The 21,108-nt window shown below is 45.5% G+C and overlaps 1 protein-coding gene across 5 annotated transcripts in view; it reads right to left on the reverse strand.

Moving 5' to 3' along the window:
* ANAPC1 (anaphase promoting complex subunit 1) overlaps positions 1-3,349 on the reverse strand; it is an 89,256-nt gene extending 85,907 nt beyond the window's left edge. For 4 of the 5 annotated variants that reach the window (XM_040993524.1, XM_040993522.1, XM_040993527.1 and 1 more), the window contains exons 1-3: positions 3,142-3,349; positions 1,560-1,796; positions 425-586 (exon numbers count right to left, since the gene is read on the reverse strand). In XM_040993524.1, the coding sequence (XP_040849458.1) occupies positions 425-586; positions 1,560-1,772 (375 nt within the window). In that variant the 5' untranslated portion in view covers positions 1,773-1,796; positions 3,142-3,349. Of the gene's footprint in view, positions 1-424; positions 587-1,559; positions 2,215-3,141 lie in introns of those variants that run through there. The other variant, XM_040993523.1, reaches the window with a different exon arrangement.
* Positions 3,350-21,108: the final 17,759 nt, after the last annotated feature.

Raw genomic sequence — 21,108 nt, forward strand, 5'->3', positions numbered from 1 at the left:
AGAACCACAGTAAGGGCTTGACTGTTCTAATTACCAATTTTCAGAATAGTGTTAAGTGTGAGAACCAACTACACTGGTAACCAATTTCCCATTCCTTCCTGAGTATTACTATGCACCCAATTTTTATTTATTCAATATTTTGCAACAAAATAGAATAGTCACATGTTAAAATACTGACGACAATAAACAGAATACCTGAGAACAAAGTGTTTAAAGATTTTCAATAACAAAGGACTAGAATAAACAAGTGATGATGCAGAAAATAAAATTGAATTTTTATTTTCCTGACATTGTCTTCTTCACAACACATTAGAAAGTACTGCATCAACTGCTGGGATCACTGTGCTGTTTTTATAATTTCTGTCATATCTCATAACAAAATTTCTTTAATAGTAAACAAACACTAAAATTGCAATCAACTCACCTGCTGAACAGGACTGTCAACTGTAAATGCTTTATAAACTGCCAGAGCCTGGCTCTTACTGCCTTTGCTCCAGATCACCATATTTCCAGCCACGTAGAGCTCCTCATCGTAGTCCACTTCATCTCCAATGTCACTGACACCTTTCCTTAACTGCCAGTTTTCCTTAAAAATCAATACACCAAGACCAGAGTCATGCACTGTCTTTTCTTTTTTCAATGTTCTGGAACAAGATTTGCCTGGAGTAAACTCAGGGCAAGTCCAATTCCTAGAAGGCTGAGCGCACTAACAGAGTCTTTAGGTACATTTGATATATCATACAGGATTTCATGAATAAGAATTTAAATAAGAATTCCCTATAGTACACGTCTTATGCTACTCCTTTATTATTACTTTGCCAAAAACATAAACAAGCAAAAAGTACACCTTATCTATAGATCAAACCCTGAAAGCACACACTAAAAGAGACTGGAAGCACTGCTGTACCTGTGTGGGGTTACAGCACGAGGCGTGCTGGTCACTGGGGATATTCGCATACAGCGTAGATGTCCTGCCTCTTAGCTGCATATACATTCACTTTCCTTCCTTTCCCCACCCAGTAAATTGAATGGAAAACAGAGAAGTGCCGATTTCTAAGCACACAGACTTTCCATCCCTGAAAATTTGTAGCTTAATGGCATAGGAAAATTAAATGAAATAGGAAGGACTGATTTTTCCAACATACACACCACTCATCCCCCTATTTTAAAAACTGCTGGGCCCTGCGCAGTAGCCTATGCTATCTTCTTAATGTGGCATTTCTTCCCTTTAGAGACATCCAAGTCTTCTGCAGCATTTCTCTACCATTTAATCATCCAACAACACATCTGGCCCCCACATAGGTAACCCAGGATTTGAAATGAGCATAATCATAATGGCAAGCAATTGATTATAAAATCATCAGTTATACAGGATATATAAATGAATGGTTATGGCACTACCAGGGTCTTTATCTTAGCACTGATGGAAACTGCCGAACCTCAACCTTTACTCCAGACAGAGCACCGTACTGCTCTCTCAGTTGCATGTGGAGAGCCTTACACCACAGTGATCCTATCCCCCTCAATTTCAAAAAACATGCTGGGAAACTGAATAGCACCTTTTGCTTCTCGTGTATTGTGACCTCCTGAAGGGATCCCACCAAGCCAGCAGCACCATCAGACGACCATAATTCCGAGGCTGGCTGCAGTTGGCGAAGCTGAAGGGTCAATGCGTTAGGGTGCTGCTTGCAGTGGTCGCGACCGAAAGGGACAAATTCCTGCAAATCCCCGGCTGCAATCATCGTTGCCTTTTCTTCATAGAAGTTCGACATGGGTTCCCAGTATCCACATTATTTCTGTTTGAATTCAAAACACACTGGGATCAGCTTCTAGCGTTTAGGACTACAGAGATGTCAATTGGCAGTGGTGGATACATGGCACGTGCAAAGCGCTTCTCTGTCCATCGACAGCTGGTGACATCCTGACAGCTGTGACAAGCACACCTTCTTCTCACCTAGAGTTGCATGAATGGCATCCCATTTACAGAGGCAATCCTCCAACGACAGAAATTAAAACACATGGTGAACATCAGCGCCACAGGCAAGCTGTAAGGCGTGTGAAACAAGATTCAAGGTGAACAGGCTTTCATGAAATTTGATCCTAATTTCTCATCTCTTTCTTGCATCACCTTGCTGCACACAACACCCTCAAGACCTCTGCCATTTCCACTTATCTCCTCTGAAGCCCCAAAGTTATATCATTGTGAATTACGCACCACCCCTGAGAAAATATATCATGGGTTTGTTCTCCCTTCCTGCCAAACATAAATCAGTGCTGAGAACATTTGAAATTAGGAACTAAAGACATGCCTTCCAAAGCTTAAAAAGAGAAACAGAAAGATCCAGCCAAGGTTCCCACACTGAATCAACAAGGTAACCAACCTAAAAGAACCTGCCACTCTATCCTACTTTAGCAGGGCCATCCCCCATGCTATTCTCTGTAACTTCAAACAAGAAACAATAAAATTACTATCGAATTGCTGTTCCCGCTTAAGACAACATCATTTTGCACTTTTAACGCACCCCAAACTTCTATAAATGTGGCATCCTTGGCAGGGACAGTATAAAAAGCTATACCTGCCAAGTACTGCATTAAAGCGAAAGCTATACATCAAAATAACAGCATTGAGGACCGGGCCCAGACATTATTCTGTCAAAAAAGAGACCCAAATGTCTACTGGATGCTGCACACCAAAGTCCTCAGCATCTTTAGGGGACGATGACATTAACAGGTTAAGAATGATGAAGGTCAGAAAATTTACTCAGGGGGGCCCAAGCAAGGGCGCAGGCCGCACCAACTGTGCACCGGGTGGTGCAACCCGGGACACCCAGGCCAGGCCCTCCCCATCCCCGGGCCATCCGCATGAGACCATCCAGGTCCTGGTAACACGCATCCCCGGCCCTCGACGTCCCCAGCACTCGGCATCCCCGAGCCTTCTTCGGTACCCCCGGGCCCTCCGCACTCCCGGGCCCTCGGCATCCCCCGGCCCTCCGGATCCCCAGGCTCTCTGCATTCCCCGACCCTCGGCATCCCCCGGCCCTCCGGATCCCCGGTCCCTCGGCATCCCCGGGCTCTCGGAGCCCTCTGTGGCCGGGCGGTTCCCACGGTCCCGGGGCACACCCTGCGGGCTGCGGGCCGCACCTGCGTTAACTCCGGACGCGTCAGGCGCGGCGAGCCCCGGCTGCTGCCCGGGGGCTCAGGGGCCGAGGAGGCCCGAGGGCAGCGGCGGGGTCAGGCACGGTGACTCCTCGGCTGCCACGGTTTCTCATGCCCGGTTGTCCCCGCCCTCCGGAGGAATACGCGGCCGCAGGGGGCAGGTAGGCGTGCGCGGCGTTCAAACGCACGCGTCCATCTTGCTCTCCCGCCCTGCTCAGCGCCGGGGCGGGGCCTGGCGGGGCCGGCGCCTGCGCAGTCGCGGAAAGAGGGCGCGGGACGCGGCGAACCCCGTTCTTGCCGCGTGGCGCATCCTGTCTCCAGTGTCCCAAGGTGCCTCAGCTCTTCCTGACACTTGAGTTTGGCAATTTCGAGCTGGTTTCTCTTCCGCCTCCTGCATGGTAGGTGGAACTTCATTCCTCCGCGCTAGTGGCTCGGAGGGCGAACGAAGTTGCTGCATTTTCTTTCAGCTCCACTTCAAACCCTGTGGAGTCTGGGCCCTTTGCAACGTGGATGAAGGGTATGGCGAGGCGCTCACGGAACAAGCGTGCAGTTCCCAAGGGTCACAGACTTGACTCAGTTAAAAGACTCGGGTTACGAACATCCAGCTAGACCCTTCCCTGGCTCCCTGTCATAAGCGGTCCAGCTTGTGACCACTGAACAACACTTCTTTATTTATTACATTTTTATGTGACACCGTTTTATAGGTACTGGGATTCCCCCCACCCCTTCCCTAACTCTTTCCCCATGGTGGATTCCTCCACCTTGTTGGAGAACCTAGGCGTTTCCTGCCTTTTGTGATTCTGCCTTAATGGCTTGGCTGGGGACTGTGTGAACTCCAGGCCTGATAGTCTACGTGACACCCGGCAGGACACCTGGCAGGTCACGTAGGTAGACCACTCCTCAGGAAGGAAGTACCTGGTATTTGATAAGATTCACAGCCCAATAGCTCATCGATTTGTACTTTTTGAAAGTTGCTTGTTTTAAACCCACCAATAGAAGCCTGCTAAGTCATGACTGTATAATTAATAGCCTGAAATGTATAAGAACTGGGGGGCTTGGCCCTTCCTTGGCTCTTCTGGCTCGCGTTTCTTTTGTCCTCCTTGTGGATCCTTGCAGCCTCGGCTGCGGCTGCCCCTCCCCTCCCCCGCCCAGCCATGTTGGGCTGGGGGAGGTCGCTGGGTTACCTAGGCTAACCTGAATAAACCACCTTTTTGCCTTAGCACCGACTTCAGACTTGATGTTTATCTGGGGGTTTCAAAAAACCGGCACAACATGTTACATAACAGCAGTTCAAGTTCAGTTGAGATTCTTTCATTGCAAGCATATACCAAGCATAGAGTCCAGCCTCTTATTGTCCAGATAAGTTCAATGGCTTTTTGAGGAGACCTTCTCTGGTCTGAAGGTAAAACCAGAATATCATCTCGATCAATTAAAAGCCCCAACATAGCATCAGCAACATTTTATAATGTTATGGAATTAATTGACATAGTATTGAGTAACCAATATGTTTAAAAAAAAATGCAAGTTCTTAACCACATCCTGTGACTACTTCATTGACATTTCTATTTTAGTTTATATACAACTGGGTTCTGTACATCTTAAAATTGTTACCAGAAATGCCCGGTGGGTTCTTTCCTCAGCTTAGTATGGAAACAAAAGCCGGGAATCTGTTGTAAACAAAAAAGTTAATTTGTGAAGGGAGCAGGTGAGCAAGGAAGCGGGGGAGAAGGGGAAGCACCTCCCGAGAGAAAGCCGGAAGGTGGGGTGCCTCTCGAAAGAGTAGGGAGGGAGACACCAAAGGTTTGAGGAAGGGTCTTGGGGTTTTAAGCCTTCCTTGACCCCTCCTTGTTGGGTGGGGACCCTACAGGTAAGATGTTCCCCATTGGTGGTCTCTTAATTAACTAGGAAATGGGTGGGCAATGCTGGTGCTGTCCACCTGAAGATGTGGTCAAGACCTCAGCAGGCCTGGATGGGCTCAAAAATGGCTATAGCTGTCTGTTCAGCTGTCTTGTGTCTATTTTCATTATAATATTTAGCATTTTATAGTGTTGAAGCATAATTCTGCTGAACCTGGCTTTTTTTTGGGTAGTCTAGACTGGCTTATAACTCGAACAAGGCATATGTCAACAGTTTAGGTGCAGAACAGTTTTAGGAGGGGTGTGCAGAGAAATCTTCAATACCCTAGTGAGGAGTAAGTAATATTTCATGTCTTCCTCCCAACTTCTAGGTGATGGAAGATTTCTCCGCTCTGCCGCTCTGAACAACACTTCTTGAACCCTGGTCTGCCTTGGCCTCAGATGTGCAGGCAAAAGCTATTGATGGGTCTCCAGTCGCCTCAGGAATAAAAACTTAGTCCTCTGCCCAGTTAAGATGAAGTTGGCTGAAATGTTGGATTCCTGGAGCACACCTCGCCTCTCATGACCCTGGTGTGTTGCTGGATGCAGCGTCCTTTCCTAAGAATGTCATCCTTCATGCTCTGTGCCCAGGGCCACTTCTTGGAAGGGTTCACCCCCAACAGGAATGAGCCTCCTGGACCTCCAGCAAAACTGCCCTTCAGTGCCTTGAAGCCAGGTCGGACTAACAATCATAGCCTACATGCTCTCTTACTCTTCCCGTCTTTTTAAGATGTATTTGACGCCGAGAGGTCTGCCATGCACTGATACCCTGCTCTCATGGTCACGGAGCCTGGATCAGGTGCGGCTGGTATCCCTTACAGGAGATGTCACCATCACGGGTAGTGGCTTAGCTTGCAGGGCCTCAACACCAGGCACTATCCTTCTGTTGCATCTCCTGGAGTCCCAGCATCCTACCAGATTCCCTTCTAACCTCACCGAGGACTAAACACCCTGGTTGCCTCTCTGTGTCTCAGAGGCACCGTTCTACATACTCTCTAGGCTTTGCCACCATCCCCACCTCAGCTATCTCCCACTCTGGGGACCTGTGTGCCACATGCCCTGTGAGCTCCCCTTCATCCCTCCCCCCGGCTTTTCCATGCAATCAGGCCATTATCCCATTCCTGGGACTGTGGCTTCTGCCATTGCAAGATGTAGACAGCGTGGGAACTGATGTGAGGGCCGCAAACGGTAAACTCAAAGTATAGGAAGCCAACTTTGAACCCCAGGAAGAAGGATTAGGAGATGTGTGGCTGAGCTGTTTTTGGGGCATCCTGTTGGGAAGCAGTCACCTTGGCAGAGCTGCTCATACTTTCCTCTCCTCCAGACTCCAGACTCATCATCTGACAGTCTCTTCTGACAGCAAATCCTGGGGCAAGCCTTGGGGCACACCAGATTAAACCATCATGTGTGCACCTGCACCCCACTTCAGAGGGGTTCTAGTCCTGGCTACTCTGCACTCCAGCCCAGTGTTGTGCTAATGCTCCTGGGGGCAGCTGATGGTGGCCTGAGTTCCTGCCACCCCCATGGGAACACCATGTGGTTCCTGGTTCTGGCTGGCCAAGTCCTGGCTGTTGTACACATTTTAGGATATAGACTAGCAGATAGAAGGTCTCTGTATCTCTCCCTTTCAGACTTAACTTTAAAAAAAAAAAATCCTTTAGTATCTTTTTAAAACTTTTTTTAAATAAAGCAAGAAACTCCTCTGGCTTTTACCGTGTAACACCTCTGTTCTTGGGAAACCGAACCATGAGTCCAGGAGTATCAGAGGACAGTACCTGCTACTTTCTCCATCATCCTGTCCCCTCTGACTGGCATTTAAGGCACCTGCTTGATTTGGAACACAGAGCTCCACTGTGGAGACTGATGCTTGGCCTGGCAGTTTAAATGCCCCCTTGGGACACCTGTCTCCTGTGTTGGAGTGCTTGGGTTTGAATCCTTGCTGCACTCCTGAGAGCTTCCTGCTCAGGCACACCCTGGGAGGCAGCAGGAGATGGCTCATGCTGTTGAATTCCTAGTGGTCACATAAAAGACACACATTTTGTTTCTGGATCAGGCCTGGTCCAGCCCCAGTAGTTTTCAGCATTTCTCTGAAATATAGCCCCAGTATAGACTGCCAACGTGTTGTACGTCTGTTGGTCCTGCAGGGATGATTTTGAGGACGACCGAGATTGCACCTTGACTGTAGTTGCATGTGTTCCTTTGTGGGTGTAGCCATTCTAATAGAGAGCAGGATTCTCTGTATAATTGGCATGTAAAAACACACAAAACTGAGTGAATGAAATCCCTAGTCCTCATTTTTAATCTGTCTGTAACAGAATATACCATCATTGCCTTAGTAGCTCATGCTACACTAAAAAAATTACCACAAGCTTTGGAGTTTAAAATAACAAACATTTGCAAGGTCTATAGGCTATAGGACTAAATGCATCAGTTGGAACCCTAAACTGTGGCATAGTGGGTAAAGCCACCACCTGCCATGCCAGCATCCCAAATGGACACCAGTTCAAGCCCCAGCTGATCCACTTCCAATCCAGCTCCCTGCTAATGTGCCTAGGAAGGCAGCAGAGGACCCCACCCCCATGTGGGAGACCCAGAGGAGACTCCTGGCTTCAGCCTGGCCCAACCCAAGTCCATTATCACCATTTCAGAAGTGAGCCAGCAGAATGAGGACCACTCTTTGCTTCTCTCTATAACTCTGCCTTTCAAACAATTTTTTTAAATAAAAAGAACTAATAACTTCAGTATATATTTAAAGATTTATTTTGTATATTTTTAAATGTATTTTTTTTAAAGATTTCTTTTTTATTATTATTGGAAAGGTGGATACACAGAGAGGAGGAGAGATAGAGAGGAAGATCTTCCATCCAATGGTTCACTCCCCAAGTGGCCGCAACAGCTGGAGCTGAGCCAATCTGAAGCCAGAAGCCAGGAGCTCTTGCAGGTCTCCCACACGGGTGCAGGGTCCCAAGGCCCTGGGCCATCCTCGACTGCTTTCCCATGCCACAAGCAGGGAGCTGGATGGAAAGTGGAGCCGCTGGGATTAGAACTGGCGCCCACATGGGATACTAGCGCGTGCAAGGCAAGGACACTAACCACTACACTATTGTACCAGGCCCTATCATGTATATTTTAAAGGCAGAGTTACAGGAAGAGAGAGAGGTCTTCTACCTGCTGGTTCGCTCCCATAATGGCCACAACAGCCAGGGTTGTTCCAGGCTGAAGCCAAAAACCCAGAGTTTGATCCAGGCCTGCCACGTGGGTGCAGAGACCCAGATAGTTTTGCATTCTCTGCTGCCCTTGCAGGCACAGCAGCAGGGAGCTGGACTGGAAGCACAGCAGCTGGGAGAAAGCAGGTGATGCTCAACCCTAGGTGCCTGCCACCCACACAGGAGGCTCACACCGAGTTCTGGGCTCCTGTCCTTGTGGGCATTTGGGAAATGAACTCGCAGAAGGAGGACATCTCTCTACTCTGTCCTTCAAATACAATGAAAATTAACGCCAAATTAGGGACAAGCGTTTTACACATGTGAGCTAAGCCTTACTCCTGGGTTATTGGATATTAGGAAATTTAAGGGAAAACAGCGTAAACACTAGTAAACTTAAAAATTGGGAATGTATTCTTTTAGGAAGATGAAATTGACAATATTCTTGAAAGCTTTGTTTACTTTAGAAGAGACTTAATATAATGAAGAGTTACAGATGGGATTATTAAAAATCTGAGTAATAGCTATTACAGAAAGCAAAAAGAGTGCAGAAAAAGCATAGTAACCAGTTGGAGGAATAGCATGTTTATAGTGAGTGAAAATTTCAAAAATACACTATATTTTTAAGAATTGTTCTAGGTTGGGCCCACTGCGATGGCACAGTGGTTAAGGTCCTCGTCTTGCACGCCTGGGAGCCCATATGGGCATCAGTTCTAATCCCAGCAGCCCCGCTTCCCTTCCAGCTCCCTGCCTGTGGCCCGGGAAAGCAGTCGAGGATGGCCCAAAGCTTTGGGACCCTGCACCCGTGTGGGAGACCCAGAAGAGGCTCCTGGCTTCGGATCAGCATAGCATCCGCCGTTGCGCTCACTTGGGGCGTGAATCATCGGACGGAAGATCTTCCTCTCTGTCTCTCCTCTCTGTATATCCGCCTTTCCAATAAAAAAAATAAATTTTTTTAAAAAAAATTGTTCTAGGTTTACAGAAAAATTACAAAGATATGAAGGAGTTCCTTACATATCCCACATTCAGTTTCCCTATTATTAATGTTTTACATTGGTGTGGAATATTTGTTAAAATTAGTAAATAAATTATTCTCATCAATACATTATTATTCATTGAAACCAATACTTTATTCAGAATTCATTAGTTTTTACCAAATGTCCTATTTCTGTTTCAGGATCCCATTAAAAACGCAGCCTTATACTTAATCATCTCATCCTAAGCATCTCTCATTGCTTTTGATGACTCACAGTTTGGAAGAATACTGGTGAGAGATTTTATAGAATATTCCTTAACTAGACTTTGTTTAATGATATTTCTGTGATAATTAGTCTGGCAATATGGATTTGGCGGAAGAGGCCATAGAGGCAAAATGTCATTTCCGTGACATATCAAGAACAGACATCAACAGCATGACTTAGGAAGACTTTGATCACCTGGCTGAAGTAGTGTTTCTCAGGGTTTTTTTGTTTGTTTTGTTTTTACTGTAAAGTTACTCTCCGCTCCTTCCCATCTTCCCATTCTTTTATCTTTGGAAAAAAAGAAAACTAGCCCTCACTTAAGGTTCAAGGCTAAATGATTTTTTTTTCCTTTTCTACAAATTTGCAAAAGCAATTCCATGGAGTAGTCTTTCCATAATTAGTGTTAAAATGTTTGCTCATATGCAAAAACAAAAATCTTAATCTGTACCTCACACCATACTAAAACATTAAAATAGATCAAAGACTAAAATATGAAACATAAAACACTTAGGAGAAAACAGATTTGAATTTGTTACTTTGGGATGTGAAATGACTTCTTAGATATAATGTCTAAAGTACAAGAAACTGAAGAAACTAATTCACATCCTTTTGTAAGATTTTTGCTTTAAAAGATAATATTAACACAGTGTAAAGGTAGCTAACTCATGAAAAAGCAGGAAATACTTACAAACCATATATCTGATAAAAAGCGTATTATCCACAATATGTAAACATGAGAGCATAACCCAGTTTATGGGGTGGGCATTTGAGTTAGCCGTCAAGATGCCTGGATCCTGTGTGCAAGTCTTTAGGTTTGACACTTCAACTCCTGATTTTAGTTGCCTGATAATGCAGATCCCAAGAGGTAGCCTGGTAACTCAGGTAGTTGGATTCCTGCCACCCGTATGGGCGATTTGGATTGAGTGAAGGATCCTGGTTTCAGCCTAGCCCAGAGTCAGCAGCTGAGGCATTTCTGTGCCTCTCAAATTAACATAAGTAAATAAATAAAAGATAACCCAGTTTAAAGATGTGGCTAACAGAGAGGCTGGCATTGTGGTAAATGGGGATAAATTGCCACCTGCAATGCCAGCATGCTGTATGGGAACCAGTTGGTGTCATGGCAGCTCCACTTCTGATCCAGCTCCATGATAATGCACCTGGGAAAGCACCAGAAGATGGCCCCAATCCTTGAGCTCCTGCCATCTGTGCAGGAGACCCAGGTGGAGTTCTAAGCTTTGGTGTCAATCTGACCCAGCCCTGGCCATTGTGACCATCTCGGGGAGTAAACCCATGGACAGATCTCTCAATCTGTCTGTCTTGCTCTCTTACTCTGAAGCTCTCCCTTTCAAATAAATAAATCTTTTCTTTAAAAAAAAGTGGATGAAATATTTGAGTGGACATTTCACCAGACATGTGCAAGTTCAAAAAGCTCATGAAAAGATGATCAACATCATTAATCAAAATGCCAATAAAAGCTATCATAGATATCATTTCCCACCTACTAGGATGGCTGTAGTCAAAAAGACAACAATAGGTGTTATATAACAGGTGTTGATAAAAATGTGGCGTTCCTGGAAGCCTTGAACCTTACTAATAGGAATGTAAAATGGTACAGCCTTTTGGTAAAACAGTTTGACAGATCCTCAAAAAGTGAAGCACACAGTTATCACGTGGCCCAGCAGTCCTTCTGCTTGGTGTAGGCATGTTTTCATAATAATATGCTTGATAAAGCATTATTATAAATATAGCAGCATTATTCAGAATAGCCAAGGGAAAAAAATAGCCAAGGAGTAAAAGCAATCCAAAGCCCATCAAGGGATGAATAGGTAAAAATCATGTGGTAACTGCAAATAGCGATATATTACCCAACTACGAGAGGGAATGAAAGACTGCTATATAATACAACACAGATGGTTCACAAAAACACGCTTAATGAACAAGTGAGGTCGCAAGAAGTCACTTATTTTATGATTCAGTTTACACTAAATATCCAGAATTGGCAAGTCCACCGAGTTAGAAAGGATATGAGTGACTACCAAGGGTGGGTAGAGAAGGTGACTGCTAACAATGTAGGATTTCTTGCAGGAATGACAAGCATCTCTAAATTAGACAGTGATAATGGCTGCATAGGTCTGAGGATATACCAAAAACACTTGAGTTATACACTTAAATTGAAAGGCAGAATTTTATGGGTAAGGGTGAAGTATATATGAATAGAGCTGGTTTTTAATTCTTAGATAAAACTCTAAAATCACAGTACATAAAAAGGTAAAGTGGGTGACTTAATGGACCATTGTTGTACAACAGCCTAAGCTGCAGCTATCAACACTGGCTTCCTGGTTGAGTCTTGGCTACTTCACTTCTAATCCAGCTTCTTGCTAATGTGCCTGGGAAAGCAGAGGAAACTAGACCTAGAGCTTGGGTCCCTGACACTCATGCAAGACACTAGGATGGAGTCTCTGACTCCTGGCTTTGGGCTGGTCCAGGCCTGGTTGGCTGTCTTTCTGATGCTCTGCCTTTCAAATAAATATGCTTTTTTTTTTTTTTCAAAACGAAAGAAAAAATATAAGAAAACAAAACAAAGCCCAGCATGGTAGCCTAGTGGCTAAAGTCTTCGCCTTGCACGCACTGGGATCCCATATGGGCATCAGTTCTTATCCCAGCAACCCCGCTTCCCATCTAGCTCTCTGCTTGTGGCCTGGGAAAGCAGTCGAGGATGACCCAAAGCCATGGGACTCTGCACCCATGTGGGAGACCCAGAAGAGGCTCCTGGCTCCTGACAAATGACTTTTATATAGACATATAAAGAATTCTGAAGACTCAAGAAAAGGAAAACAAACAGCTTTGTACCTTAATAAAGTTCTTATCACACTTGAATAATTTTACTTATAATCATGATTTATCAAGTTATAACCTGGTAGAAGGAAGGACAGATTCTTACTGAAGTTATTAAAAAAAATGGTTACAGGGCCCGGCGCGGTGGCGCAGGTGGTTAAAGGTCCTCGCCTTGCACGCCCGGGATCCCATATGGGCGCCGGTTCTAATCCCGGCAGCCCCGCTTCCCTTCCAGCTCCCTGCCTGTGGCCTGGGAAAGCAGTCGAGGACGGCCCAAAGCTTTGGGACCCTGCACCCGCGTGGGAGACCCAGAAGAGGCTCCTGGCTTCGGATCGGCATAGTATCGGCTCGTTGCGCTCACTTGGGGAGTGAATCATCGGACGGAAGATCTTCCTCTCTGTCTCTCCTCTCTGTATATCCGCCTTTCCAATGAAAAAATAATAAAAAATAAATCTTTAAAAAAAAAAAAATGGTTATAAAAAATGAAGACAACTGGTTAAAGAAACCCTGTAAATGAGCCAATTTCATCATCGCTCAGAGTGGATTTTGTAGAGAAGACTAATCAGTGTGTGTCATTAATTGTGTCATAATCACAAGATGTTTCTCTTTATTACCTTGTAATCTACAGTACCTCCTCTTGGGGTTTATTTTTCTGAATTCCAAGGGTTTGGTTGGCACATGAGACTTTTTTAATGGTGCTTCATTCAAGTTTGAACATATGTAACAACTAAGTTTATGAGTAGAAATGCAGAGAGAAAAAGCTTTTTAATATGCTCGTTAAAACAGAACATTATCCATAATGAAATAATAGGCAAATTTTTGTGACCCCTGGCTTACACGGTCTGTTGTCATAAATTCGTTCACCTCTGCACTAAATGTCTGCCGCTCCTGCTCATCTGCTTGGTGCAGGCCTGGAGGCTAGCTCTTCTGATGTTTCCTCTGTAGGCCTGATGACTCAGACAAGCCAGGACCCTGAGGAGGAGCCCAAAGTTAGTGTCTCCTTCTTAGTTCTATGCCATATGCTGCCGTAGTTATTCAGAAAGATCGAGGCTGCAGGTAGGCACACAGCTTTAGGGATGGTTTGGGTTTCTTTCATTTTTTACGTTTTGTTGTATGGAGAGCACACTGACAGCCACTCACTGCCTCCCAGGGCCTCACAAGCCAGGACCTGGGAGAGCAGTGCAGATCTCCTGTGTGGGTGGCTGGGCCCCAATTACTGAGCTATCCCTGCTGTCTGCAGGGTCTGCACTGGCAAGAAGCTGGAGTAGACGCCAGAGTCAGAAAGCAAACCCCAACACTGTGATGTGGAATGTGGGTGTCATTCCCCACCCCAGGGCAAAACTGCTGCTCCCCTTTTAATACAGGTTTCCTAGCACTTTACTGTTGCTCCATTCAGCAACCCTCCACATCACTAGCAGACGCAGGTGAATATCTTAGGAACCTCCATAATTTCCTCTAGGAGAAAAGAGAGGGAAAGCTATATTCTCAGAACTCTTTAGATGGCTCAGAAGGACCCGAGCTTGGAAGAAGCTGCCATCATTTGGTTGTTATCTCGATGCGCCCCACCTCTCCTCTCCACAAACCAGAAAACCAGCAAAACTATCTCCCTTCGATCATTGTACACATTCATCCCCTCTCATCACAAAGAACTGTGAGTCTACACCAGTTACACTGAGATGGCACATAGGGCAGACTGCTCTGCTCACATCTCCACCAACTGGATGTCAGAGAGGGGAGTAGAAAGGGCTATATAGACAAGCCATTGTAGAGGATTATTATACCTTGGGTTTTTTTCTAGATTTATTTATTTTTATTACAATGTCAGATATACAGAGAGGAAGAGAGACAAAGAGGAAGATCTTCCATCCGATGATTCACTCCCCAAGTGATCGCAACGATTGGTGCTGTGGCGATCCGAAGCTGGGAACCAGGAACCTCCTCCGGGTCTCCCACGAAGGTGCAGGGTCCCAAGCCTTTGGGTCATCCTCGATTGCTTCCCAGGCCACAAGCAGGGAGCTTGATGGGAAGTGGAGCCCAAAAGGGGTCCTGGCACGTGCAAGGTGAGGACTTTAGCCGCTAGGCCACTGCGCCGGGCCCAGATTATTATACCTTGTTTTTCTGAAGATGGGAAAAGTCTTTTTTTTCTCCCCTCTTAAACTTTTCACACACACCAGCTTAGGTATTTATGATTTCACCCACAAATCAAAGGGAAATGCAGAACTGAAACACTCCTTTCTCCAGCCACAGTTCCAGAACACTTTGTTCACTGTGACCCAATTAGGCTTCTGGTAGTAAACAAACCAAATAGCAGAGAATTCCCAGAGCTCATAGAGTACCTGAAACATGACATGGGTTATCCTCAAAGATTCATGTGCTGCAGGCTTGACCCCTTCACCAATATGCTGCTGAAATGCTGGAATTGCTAATTGATTGGTTGATGGATTTCATGAGTGAGAGAGAGCTTTCCTCTGCTGATTCACTCCCCAGATGCCTCAGCAGCTGGAGTTGGCATCCAGAAACCTAGAACTCCATCCAGATCTTCTGTGTGGGCGGTAGGGACCCAAGTCCTTGAGACGTCACCTGCTGCCTCTCAGGTGTAACTTAGCAGGAAGCTGAACTGGAAGCAGAGTGGCTAGAAATTGAAACCGGCCCTCTAACATGAGATGTGGACATGCTATTCATCATGTTATCAGCTGAGCTAAACGCTAACCTTAAACTCGTGGCATCTTTAAGAGATAGGGTCTAGGGACCCACATGATGGTTTAGTGGGCTGATCCTCAGCCTGTGAGCACTGACATCCCTTATAGGTGCTGGTTCTAGTCCTGGCTACCCCACTTCATTTCCATGGCCCAAGTCATTCAAGGAGGCTCCTGGCTCCTGACTTCAAATGGGCCCATCTCTGGCTATTGTGACCATTTACAGAGTGAATCAGTAGATGGAAGAACTCTCTCTCTCTCTCTTTGCCTCTCCTTCTCTCTATAAATCTGCCTTTCAAATAAAAATAAATGGATCTTTAAAATACACACACAAAAAAGAAGGTTGTGGGGGCTAGTATGAGGCAATTTGATTTCTGGGGCACTATTCCCAGAAGAGTGCATGCCAACTTAACAAAATGAGTTTGTTCTCAGAAAGTAGGCTGTTATAAACCAAGGACACTCCACATGCAACTCCACATGTTCACCATGATGTGACATAGCCAAGTGGACTCTCACCAGAGTCTAAATGGATACAGCTGCCTGATCCTGAACTCTTCAAGTCTGCAAGACTGGAAGCTGAATAAGCCTCATCTGCTGATAAAAGTGCCCACCCCAGCTACTTTGTTATAGCAACAGAAAAGGGACAAATGCAACAATCAAAGTTATGACCTATCTTCTGTTGTCTCATACCCAGCAGATCACCAGATGGCTAACCATTCCTGACAAATGGTAAGAGCCAAGTCTCTTGGCACGTCCTGGAAATTAAATCTCTTGAATAAGCTATCTCCATCTTCTCATCCCAAACAACAATAAAGTCATTTCCAGTAGACTACAGCATCTCAAAGCCTCTAGAACTTCTTAGACTACAAATACAAGTATTTCATTCAGGAAGCTGAATGCAGTTGCTAACAAGCATCAAGCACAGTTTCCCAGTAACTTACAAGTTCGATTTCCCAGCAAGCTGTGAAACACAGAACTCTGTGCTTCTGGTATACTCTTCAACATGCTGAATAAAGTCTTCTCCAAGCATCATCTTAGTTTTCTCCAGTCTGCAAGTGCTGGATCTTGCAATTTCAGTGCCATTTTATGCTGGCTCAAACTCCTTCTAAGTGTCGTCTCATTGTCACAGTGAAGTCTGATATCTAATATTTTTTTAAAGATTTATTTATTTTTATTAGAAAGGCAGATACACAGAGAGGAGGATAGACAGAGAGGAAGATCTTCCATCCAATGGTTCACTCCCCAAGACGGCCGCAATGGCTGGAGCTGAGCAATCTGAAGCCAGGAGCCAGGAGCTCTTCCAGGTCTCCCACACGGGTGCAGGGTCCCAAGACTTTGGGCCGTCCTCAACTGCTTTCCGAGGCCACAAACAGGGAGCTGGATGGAAAGTGGAGCTGCCAGGATTAGAACCGGTGCCCACATGGGATTCTAGCGCGTGCAAGGCAAGGACACTAACCACTACAATATTGCGCCAAGCCCCAAAGTCTGGTATCTAAATATTTGCACATTCTAGACATTGTTCAAGTGAAAAGAGTATCTTTCCTAGATCTTAGCGGGTTTCCTAAAGCTGCAAGAGCTAGTTACTGTTCTTTCCAGTTTGTCAGTAAACCCTCAAATGCAGTCTTTTACATCCTCCCATATTTAGACTTCCAAAGGTGATCTGAGTCTCTTAGATACACAGCCTAACTCTGCCTCTCCACCCTCTTCCCTACCCCTAAATTAAAGGAGCAGAGGGAGTTGTCTTATGTGCACCATCATCACACTCCAACAGGAACTGGCGCATTGCTTTCTAATATGTGATTGAGCAGCAGCTGACTGATACATTGTACCCAAACTCTTCAGTTCCACAACAAATTATAAGTGTCAGAGGACAAAACTTCCATTGTGTTTTTTAACATAGTCTCAATTTATAACAAACTAATATTTAGATACTTGCATTTCTCACAGTTTTTTTTCAGTAGCCAAGAGGATTCTCTTCCCATGTCACATCACCAAAAAACCAACAAAAACCCAAGAATTGTCTTCCATACCTTCTTCAATACACTGAGAGCCATTTCATATTGATGACCACTCTTGACCTGTTGTTGTAATGAAATGCTTGAGGCTGAATACTTTATCAAGAAGAAACTTGTTTGGCTTACAATTAAGAAGGCTGAGAGTCCATGAACAGTTGGTTCCATTACAACATAGCAGAATGATGACAGGGCAAGAACGAGGGACCGCATGGAAAGTCAGGTGGCCAGAGAAGAATTCAGGGTCTGGACTTCCTCTTTGTATAACAGTCTGCTCTTGTGGGAACAAACCAGGATCCTGTGTGTATTACATGAATTCCTTGCAGGAGCAGCACCTCCAGTAACCCAACCAACTCCTACCAGGCCCCACCTCTTCAAGACCCCAAATCTGTATTTGTGTCCATATCTCAACAGTTCTCAATATCATTGCCTGGGGACCAAGCTTTGAGCAAATGGAATTCTGCATGGGAACTACATCCTTTCTCTTCCATTACTATTTTCAAACTATTGGGTGGATTATCTTGAAAGTTCAAGGGGTGGTAGGGGAAACTAACTAGAAGAATAATTATTCCATTGTCATGTTCACTGTACTGAATGGAGTCTTTCACTTGTACCACTTCATTTTGCAACAACTACAAAAGCCATTGTGCATTGGGAGTTAATTCCAGCCAGCCTGGAATTAGGCTGAGCTGTTTTGCTCAGGTTCCTACCCAGCACTGACGCTGGGCCAAGGACACGAGGCATACTGATGAAAAATGTTGCTTTTTAATCTTAGACCCAAGGAGGTTCAGGAAGATTTTCCCCAGTTTCTCAACGTTATTTACTGAAAACAGGCAGATGGATGATTTGTGCCTGGTCTTCATGAGACCCCCAGAAGACTGCTGTTGGAGCTAGCTAAGCCTGCAGAGAACGCTTCTGTGAGCAGAAAAACACAAAAATCTTCCATTTTGAGCTCCTTGAATCTGGAGTGCTTCATGAACACACAGATGCTTCCAGATCCAAGAAAGAAAGTGCATGGAGCCATATTACTTAATGATTAGTTTTAATAATTTGAAGGGCAGAGGGATGGAGAAAGAAAGAGATCTTCCATCTGTTGATTTACTCCTGAAATGGCTGTGATGGTCAGAGATGGGCCAGGCTGAAACCAGAGCCTGAAACTCCACCTAGGTCTCCCACATGGGCAACAGGAACCCTATCACTTGAACCATCTTGTTCTGCTTTCTCAGGCTCACTTGCAGGGAGGTAGATGAGAAGCAGAGTAGCTGAGGCTTCAACCTGCACTCATATGGGATGCTGGCATCATCCGTCACTGAAATGGCTTAATCCACTGTGCCACAGCACTGACCCAATGAGGACAAATGATTACATACCCGTTTTTTTTTTATTGTTATTAACATTGTATTATGTTATACAGTTTTATAGGCACTGGGGATTCCCCCCACTCCTTCCACACCCCTCCCCCTATAGTGGATTCCTCCACCTTGCTGCATAACCACAGTTCAAGTTCAGTTGAGATTCCTTCATTGCAAGCATATACCTAGCATACCCTTTTGATTGTGATGTACATTCTTTTTTTAAAGATTCATTTATTTTTATTGGAAAGGCAGATATACAGAGAAGAGGAGATACAAGAAAAAGACCTTCCATCTGCTGATTCACTCCGCAAGCAGCCACAAGGGCCTGAGCTGAGCCGATCTGAAGCTCGGAGCCAGGAACCAGGAGCTTTCTCAGGGTCTCCCTCATGGGTGCAGGTTCCCAAAGCCTTGGGCCATCCTCAACTGCTTTCCCAGGCCACAAGCAGGGAGCTGGATGGGAAGCAGGGCTGCTGGGATTAGAACCAATGGCCATATGGGATCCCAGCATGTGCAAGGCAAGGACTTTAGCACTAGGCCTCCATGCCCGGCCTGTGATACACATTCTTTTAGAAATTATTTTATTATTTTTTTTAAAGGCAAAGGCACAGAATGAGGATGGCAGGGAGAAATAGAGATTTCTCACTTGTTAGTTCGCTCCTGAAATGCGTACAGCAGCCAGGGCTGGGCCAGAGTGAAGCGAGGAGCTGGGAACTCAACTCAGGTCTCTCTTGGTGTTTATGAATACCTGAAATGAAGCAGGTCCATGTTTGCACAACGGTAGCTGAACAGCTGGTTCTCTGGCACTGAAACTAGGATAAGGGCACTTCATTGTTTTTAAGATTTATTTATTTTTATTAGGGATATAAGATTTACAGAGAGGAAATACAAAGAGAAAGATCTCCCATCTGCTGGTTCACTCTCCAAATGGCTGCAGCAGCTGGAATTGGGCTGATCGGAAGCCAGGAGCTTCTTCTGGGTCTCCCAGGCAGATGCAGGAACCTAAGGCTTTGGGCCGTCCTTGGCTGCTTTCCCAGGCCACAAGCAGGGAGCTGGGCAGGAAGTGGGTAAGCCAGGAACATGAACTGTTGCCCATGTGGGATCTCAGTACTTCCAAGGTGAGGATTAGTCATTGAATCATCATGCTGGGTCCAATGAGGGCATTTCGTATCACAGTCACTCCTGAGTGTCCTGAGGCTAACCTGATGTCTACTTTCTTACTTTAAAATTTATTTATTTATTTATTTGAAAGGCAAAGATTGGGCAGGGAGGGGGTATGGAGAGACAGAGAGGTCATCCATCCATTAGTTTATTTTCCAAATGTCCAAAACAGCTGGGCTGGGCCAGGTCAAAGCAAGGAAGGAACCAGACGATTCGTCTGAGCCTCCCACATGGAAATCTTTGGGCCATCCTCTACTACTTCCCAGATGTGTTAGCAGTTACTGAATTGAAACTGGAACAGCTGGGACTTAAACCTGCACTGTATGGCATGCTGGTGCCAAAGGTGGAGGCTTAACTTACTACATCACAGCACTGGCTTATTTTTTTTTACCTTCACCTTTCCCATCGCATATTGTAGTCATCTGAATAATTAGTAGAATAAGTGCAAGGCCATCTGACGCAAGGCTCGCACAACATGAATGCTGTAGAACTATGTCCCATGTTTTAGCTAAGTTTTGGCATGTATAGAAGTTTTGGATGCAAATTCTTTACAGCATAAGGTTGGGGCTTATGATTCTCCTTCCTGAGAGTAGGCTTCTGACTGCCCCCTCCCAAGAGAGTAAGGTTAGGGGCTGATGTTGTGGCACACTGGGTTAAGCCACTGCCTGCAATGCTGGCATCTCATATTGGTGCAGCCTTTTAGGTAGTCCAACAGGAGATGCAAGTTCCCTTCCTCTTCATCTCTTTTTCCTTCTCTCTGTGTCACTCTACCTTTAAAATAAATCTTTTTTTTTTTTTTTTTTAATGTGAAAGAGTGGGGTGAGGTGTAAGGTTAGGCCATCAAGGGCTTTGCAAAGCTATTGAGTTCTCTGGAATGTTAGCTTTTGGAGACCTGACTTGCTTTGCATGACTTCATGTACTCAATGCTGTCACGGAGAAGTCCTGTTTAGACATCCTGGTCTGCAGCCCTAGTGCCCACATCACCCCCATTGTGAGCAGCACCCACGTGCATGCATGAACATTTAGATCAGAAGATGGACAGGATGTCAGCCACAGGGTCTCTGTCACAACTACTCAACCTGCCCTTCCCCTTCCTTGCCTCCACCTTGCCCTGCGCTGCCTTCAAGAAATCCCCCCAAAGGTGCATGGCTGTGAGTGAAAGCAGGCTGCCTAGCAGCAGAGGGCCTCGCTGCTCCAGGAGTCTGTTCATGTGGCCCCTCTGGTTTCATCCCAGAGGACTAGGGCCAGCAGGAAGCTGACACATGCCAGATTTTGTGTTACTCTCTGTGTAACGTAGAACCCCAGGCCACCCAGGCTGGTCACAGCTTAAGCTACAGGTGTTGGTGACCCACCTGATGGAGCAGAACAGATGGAAGAGAGAAAGGGAGATCAGATCATGTTGGACCTTGGGAGACTTGGCAGGACTTTAGCCCTTAGCAGAGAGAAAGACACCTGAGGAATCTGGGGAATTTGCAGCAGGAGTTGGCTCCCATCACCAACGCCAACGGACCACAGTAAAATAGAAGGCATTCTAACAAGTGTTCCATTAAGAAGCAG

Source organism: Ochotona curzoniae, unplaced genomic scaffold (assembly GCF_017591425.1).
Source record: "Ochotona curzoniae isolate NIBS_2020 unplaced genomic scaffold, NIBS_Ocur_1.0 contig_883, whole genome shotgun sequence".
Lineage (NCBI taxonomy): Eukaryota > Metazoa > Chordata > Mammalia > Lagomorpha > Ochotonidae > Ochotona > Ochotona curzoniae.